At 33.8% G+C, this 7,097-nt stretch overlaps 1 protein-coding gene across 4 annotated transcripts; it reads left to right on the top strand.

The window, feature by feature from the left end:
- Nucleotides 1-2,794: 2,794 nt before the first annotated feature.
- LOC107629022 (Tetratricopeptide repeat (TPR)-like superfamily protein) lies at nt 2,795-7,097 on the top strand. 4 transcript variants are annotated; one of them, XM_016331696.3, is made up of 6 exons: nt 2,795-2,980; nt 3,095-3,356; nt 4,224-5,611; nt 5,739-5,890; nt 6,265-6,328; nt 6,429-7,097. In XM_016331696.3, exons 1-3 carry the CDS (start codon nt 2,943-2,945, stop codon nt 5,463-5,465), a joined length of 1,542 nt encoding a protein of 513 aa, XP_016187182.1. In that variant the 5' UTR covers nt 2,795-2,942; the 3' UTR covers nt 5,466-5,611; nt 5,739-5,890; nt 6,265-6,328; nt 6,429-7,097. The 4 variants fall into 4 exon arrangements, with proteins under 4 accessions (XP_016187182.1, XP_016187183.1, XP_016187184.1 ...); XM_016331697.3 differs by having other exon boundaries at nt 5,759-5,890; XM_016331698.3 differs by having other exon boundaries at nt 5,779-5,890.

The following is a 7,097-nucleotide window of genomic DNA, read 5'->3' on the forward strand; positions in this document are numbered from 1 at the left end:
TTTGTTTTTGTCTATATATATTTTTTATTATTCCACTACCGTTTCTTATTTTCCTTAATTTGAACTTCTTCGAGAGATACTTTCTTTTCTCTACTCTTTTTTTTATCTCAGCGTTCTTTTTTTTTATTATTCATTCCTTCTTATTATTCTTATTTCAATACCATTTTTACTTTGTTGGTTCATAGACCAATTTTTCTTGTAATCCTCTAGACTCTTACGTACTCTTATGTATACTCTCATTCTCTATTAAATTCGTTTGTACTTGATGCGAAAAATTTGAAATTACATTACTATTTTAGTCATTTCATATAATATTTTAGTCTTGTTCATATCATGTAATCATGTGTATTCAAATATAGTACTGGACATTTCATTAGTGTCTTGTACATGGTATTCAAACATAATACATAAAAGATAATTTTTAATGTCTTTATCCTATTGTATCTGTCTCAGTGTCATATTCTGTCCTATTTTTAAAAGGGGAGTGTTAGGGGAACAATGAAAAATACACTACACCTTAATTTAATGCTATTAGTTAAATTTATTCTTTTAACTCTATTAATTCACATTGTTTACACATTGTTCAAAAATTTTGTTGGTTACCTATACTTTTCCTTTCTAAAAACAAACGCAACAAGAGACGAATAATCAAAGATGAGAGACTAATTAAATTAGGTTATTTTAGTGATTAATTCATTAGTCCAAAAAAAAATAAGTGTCGGTATTTAAATTTTGCTTTGTATATATAGCAAATTATTAGTCCATGACACCCTTAAATGAAACTCTAATTTAGGATAAATTAGTCCTTGACTTATCAAGTTAAAAAATAGGGTTAATACTCAAATTCGTCCCCGAAAGATTACGCGATCTTCATTTTCGTCCTCGAACGATTTTTTTAATCAAATTAGTCCCTGAAAGATAAAAAATAAGTCAAATTAGTTCTCTTGTCAGTTGGGCGATGATGTGGCACGTTAAGTGCCACGTGGCAGGTCAGCAACACGTGGCACGTCAGTGACACGTGGCAGGTCAGTGACACGTGGCATATCCAGGTCAACGCCACGTGTCACTTGACATGTAAAAAAGATTTTTATAGTCAAAATAGTCCTTGAAAGTCTAGAAATAAGTCATTTTCATCCCTTAAATTTTAAAAATTAGTCAAACTAGTCCTTATATAATTTTTTTTTATTTTTTCTTCATAATATTAAATTTGAAATATTTTTTGATACTACTAATTTTAATAGAAATGTAATTGACAAACAAAATATTAGTAATTGTATCTTTTCTTGTTAAAAATTTTTCCAATAAAATTATCTCTCTCCTTTAATTCTTCTCAAAATCTCTCTTATTCTTTTCTATTATAAAACATTTTTCTTACATACATTTTGCTGGAATATATATATATACTCAAAATTGAAATGTATGTATTTATTAATCTAAACAAAGTTATATGCTCGAAATCAAAATTTATGTATTGTTACGGATCCGGCCCACGGATCCCGGACCCAAGGTTAAACCCGAACCCGGTTCCTCGAGTCCGACCCGTCTCCTTCTTCCGGAAGGCCCGGAAACGGCCCTTTAGAACTCCTAACCGACTTTCGAATTCAAACGTCTCCCTTATCTTAGCCAAATAAGATAAGATAAGATATTCACCATCACCTATAAATAGAGGACCCAGGTCCCTCCAGGTATTCATTCATTCCACACACTTTACACCTCTCAGATCCATTCTGACTTGAGCGTCGGAGTGTCTTTGCAGGTACCTCCCCCATCGCTCCAGTCACGCGATCCGGTCTTCGCCTTGACCCGCAGGTTCCCGATCCATCCTTCAACCCGTACCAGAGACATCTTGTACATGTATGTTAAGCTAAACAAAGTTATACCACTATTTTTTTTTCGATTACATCTTTTTTTGTCCATTACGGTATTACTTACGTATAGGATGTAATGATAGTAGTATTTAGAGTCAAAATTCACAAATTTTGACTCTAAGTATTACTATCATTACATCCTATACGTAAGTAATACCGTAATGGAAAAAAAATATGTAGTAGAAAAAAAATAGTGGTATAACTTTGTTTAGGTTAACATACATAAATTTTGATTTCGAGCATATAACTTTATTTAGATTAATAAATACATACATTTCAATTTTGAGTATATATATATATATTCCAGCAAAATGTATGTAAGAAAAATGTTTTATAATAGAAAAGAATAAGAGAGATTTTGAGAAGAATTAAAGGAAAGAGATAATTTTATTGGAAAAAATTTTTAACAAGAAAAGATACAATTACTAATGTTTTGTTTGTCAATTATATTTCTATTAAAATTAGTAGTATCAACAAATATTTCAAATTTAATATTATGAAGAAAAAAAAAAAAATTATATAAGGACTAGTTTGACTAATTTTTAAAATTTAAGGGATGAAAATGACTTATTTCTAGACTTTCAAGGACTATTTTGACTATAAAAATCTTTTTTACATGTCAAGTGACACGTGGCGTTGACCTGGATATGCCACGTGTCACTGACCTGTCACGTGGCACTTAACGTGCCACATCATCGCCCAACTGACAAGAGGACTAATTTGACTTATTTTTTATCTTTCAGGAACTAATTTGATTAAAAAATCGTTCGGGGACAAAAATGAAGATCGCGTAATTTTTCTGGACGAATTTGAGTATTAACCTTAAAAAATATCATAAAAAAAATTTAAAAAACATACGAGAGACTAAATCAGTAAATTGGTCGCTGGGGCAAATATTGAAATTGAGACTCTCCCTGGGGGCTACTTCCTTGCACTACCTTCCCATTTCAACATAACTCAAATGCTCTTACTGTGTAGTATGTACTTTCTAACCTATTTCATTACCCCAGTAACGAACCCGCTTCCATAACGCAACCTTCACCTTCGACTTCAAAAAGACGCCGTATCTTCCGTATGACAAACCGCTCCCTCCTCCTCACCGGGATCAACCGGTAATAACTTCCAAAACCAAAATCCCAATCGCTTTTTCTCATCTTTAACTCTCCAATTCAAAGGTTTCATTTCTTGTCTTTTTATTTTACTATCTTCATATTTTCTGTTTATAGAATCGGTCATGTATTCGGCGCGCGAAGCCCGTGGAGCCCCGCGTCGGCTTCACGCGCTTCTTCTGCATCGTACGCGACAGAGGTGGAGTCGTTAAGGCATGAACGTGCCGGCGACGCGAAGAGGAACGGAATTCGGGAAGTGTTGAAATCGCGCAAACTCAGTCCGTTACACGCGCTTCAGCGTAACAGTTTTTCGCACTTTGAGCTCAGAAGCATTGCCAGGAGCTTCTTCAATTCGAAGCGCTACCTCCACGCGCTCGAGGTTTGGTTTTCTTCTTTAATTAACAGAATTTGTATGGAGACACATATTGAAATATGGTGAATTGGTGATTTAACATTTAAGTTCAATTAAGTGTGAATTTCAGTTATTAAAGCCAGGTTAAAAGTAGTGTATAATGTCGCTCTGGAAATTTAGCACATCATTTGATCAATGTATGAATCTAATCCCCAAAGTGTGCATCCAGAAATATTGATCAAAGGAAATTTCCGTTATTAAAGCTATGGTTAAAAGTAGTGTATAATGTCGCTCTGCAAATTCAGCACATCATTTGATCAATGTATGAATCAAATCTCCAAAGTGTGCATCCAGAAATATTGATCCAAGGATGTATTGAATTTCCAAAGCGACAAAGGGAGTATTTGAACAGTGACTATTACATATCAGTTATTACTGTGTTTAAATCTCTACTGTATACAGAAATAAACGAACTGATCTACTACTATTCCAACAGCTAGCGCTTCAATTTTGGGGGGTGGGGGTTTGAGAATTGATGCCTGTGTTTATTATTTATCTGTTGAATACTGTTTGTTCCTTAGAAAGGCTTAAATTTATTTAGATTTTTGGTGCTGTACTTTTCTCTGTTTTCTCCTAATGCAATGCCTCTTGTTGACATAATGTTATTAGTCATGCTCATGCCTAAGATTTGTGGTAAATGTGCCTTTGAGTTAGAATTTGGACATTAAATTGTAGCTACTATGATTTTTTTTTTGGGTCATCTAATGGAATGGATGTGATACCTGAAGTGTTATTGATATCAATGATCGGATGAATATGCCATTGCAGCGCAGATTATGGATTCACTAAGCATTTGATTGTTAAGTTATTTAAATTGATTATTGTTTTGAACAGGTATTGAAATGGATGGAAAACCAGAAGGATTTCTGTATGATCCCGGCTGATCATGCTATGAAATTGGAATTAATTGTTAAAAAATATGGTCTAATGGAAGCTGAAGAATACTTTCTCAGTATACCTGACACAGCTGCTAAGAAAGCTGCTTGTCTCCCACTTCTTCATGCTTATGTAAGAGCTAGGGACACGCATAGAGCCGAGACTTTAATGGTGAAGCTCTATGAATTGGGGCTAGTGGTTAGCCCTCACCCTTACAATCAGATGATGAAATTGTATTTGGCTACATGCGAGTATATGAAGGTGCCCCTTGTTATTGAGCAGATGAAGCGAAATAGAATACCTTGCAATGTTCTGTCTTACAACCTTTGGATGAATGCTTGTGGTGAGGGAGGAAGACACGGGGTTGCAGCTGTAGAGAAGGTTTTTAGATTAATGCAAAATGATGTTAAAGTTCAAGTGGGGTGGAGCAGTCTTGCTACTTTAGCAAATGTTTATATGAAAGCAGGGCAATCTGAGAAAGCCATTATGGTTCTAAAATATGCTAAAGCAAAACTATCTACCTATAACCGTCTTGGTTACTTCTTCCTAATAACCTTGTACACCTCTTTGGGGAAAAAGGAGGAAGTCTTGCAGTCATGGGAAGCAAGTAAGACGGTTTCTGGAAGAATTAGTTGTACCAACTATATTTGCATTCTAACATCTTTGGTGAAGCTTGGGGACATTGTACAAGCAAAAAGAATCTTCACTGAATGGGAATCTAATTGTCAAAAGTATGATATCAGAGTCTCTAATGTTCTTTTGGGTGCATATATGCGAAAAGGATTAATTGAAGAAGCCGAATCATTACATATCCACACTTTGGAGAAGGGTGGTAGTCCTAACTACAAGACTTGGGAGATTCTCATTGAAGGGTTTGTCAAAAGCCAAAAAATGGACAAGGCCATTGTTGCTATGAAGAGAGCTTTGGCAATGATGAAAGATTGTAACTGGAGGCCATCACATGGACTTATATTAGCTATTGCTGAGTATTTGGAGAAGCATAAAAATTTTGAATATGCAAATGAGTTTATAAGAGATATCCGTGATTTTGGTCTTGTAAATATATCACTGTACAAAATATTGCTTAGAATGCACCTTTATGTTGGAAAACCTCCTTTCCGTATTCTTAAAATGATTGAGGAAGATAATATTGAGATGGACAATGAGGCTCTTGCAATTCTTAAAGCCTTTAATAGGTAGTAGATACTAGATAGTCATTCAGAGGCTAAAAGATGGATGATTTTGATGATGATGAGTTGGACTTTGAAACATCAAATATTCGAGGGACATGATGTTGAATCCAATACTCTTTATGGGATTTTAATTCTTCAGATTTCATAAAACAGGTAACGTCATGCTTTCAAAGTTTTTGCTTTATTTTGATTTTGTATTTTAGTCTTTCTAGTGGATTTTTATTTATTTATTTATTTATTTATTATTTTGGGGTGCTCCTACAATTCATGCTGCCTGAAGTGGCTATTCATATGAAGCAGAGATTTGTTGGCCATTACAGTGTTGGAACTGATACAAAATTGGCCACTTTGCTCGGTTAAAGAGACATATGCTATCTCATGTGATTTTACAAATTTGTGAATCATCTTCTGCAAAATGCCCCCTAAAAGCTAGTATGCTCTCTTCCACTTTTATTTTATTTTCATATTTATGGAAAAAAGAGTTGCCTTCAATCGAATTCAATACTAATGGATACATTTCTGTTATAAAAAAGAAAAATGGACTGCCCTTGAAACAGATAAAATTATTTCTTTCAATGTGAATGTCAATATCTTCTTTTAGAAATGATAAGCAATGGTTCAGAAGTTATAAGCATAGCCACCAGGAAAACAAGGATTACATGGTTTTTTATTGGCTTTTATTTCTTTATATCACCATAATAAATCCCTAATTTTGATCACTCATATTTGTTACATAACTTGAGTTTTAGTAGAGAGTTGATCCACCATGGTTGCAAAGTTTATTAAATATAATCTCTCATTTGCAGGTAAAACTGTTGCTAGTGGAAGTGATGATGGCAGATACTGGTAGACTCGTAAAAATGCTGAATGGTGATGAATCCAGTAACATTGTTTTCCCTATGATTTGGGGGTTTATTAGTCCCCCTCTTCTTTGTGTTTCCTTAAAAGATTTCGTTTCTTCATTATGCAGTTGTGGATTGTGTACAATGCTGCTCATCCATTTGATTTCATGGGTTGGCTTATATCCTCTATAATGAGTTCACGGGTGGTTCCATTTTGCTGATTCAGAAGGGTTCTAGGGTGCCTTTTTGGGAAGGTGAAAACTCATATGTAGATGTCTTCACGTGAAATTGATAGTTGAAAATCGTTAGATGCTAATTTATTCATCTAACACTTTTTGACTATCAACTTCACGTGAAACCATCTACACATGAGTAATGATATATATACACTTTCTTAAACATCATCCTAATTATTCTCTTTACTTCTCAAGGTATATATATTAGAAAAAAAAAGGTACTCAATATCTTGCCCGCTAAGAGACTAGAGAGTAGGAGGATAATTAGAGAATGGTTTAGGAGTATATATATTGAGTTTAGAATTGTGCTTTCTTTTTTTTATTATTTGAAAGTTGGGAATTGAAATGGGTATGTCTAGTACCTAACTCCTTGATTGGTACTAAAACCATCAAGGTGGAAGGTGCAAAGAATTTGATTATCCCAGTGTAGTTTAGTATGAATATATTCAGATTTTTTTTTTGGTGTCTAAGAATGAAAAAGAACAAGAAACACGAATATATTCACATTTGTATAATAATGCTAGTAAGCATTTTTTTTTTTTTTATAGAATTTAATTTTAA

The sequence above is a fragment of the Arachis ipaensis genome, chromosome B3 (genome assembly GCF_059453495.1).
Source record: "Arachis ipaensis isolate K30076 ecotype BB chromosome B3, ASM5945349v1, whole genome shotgun sequence".
Taxonomy (NCBI): domain Eukaryota; kingdom Viridiplantae; phylum Streptophyta; class Magnoliopsida; order Fabales; family Fabaceae; genus Arachis; species Arachis ipaensis.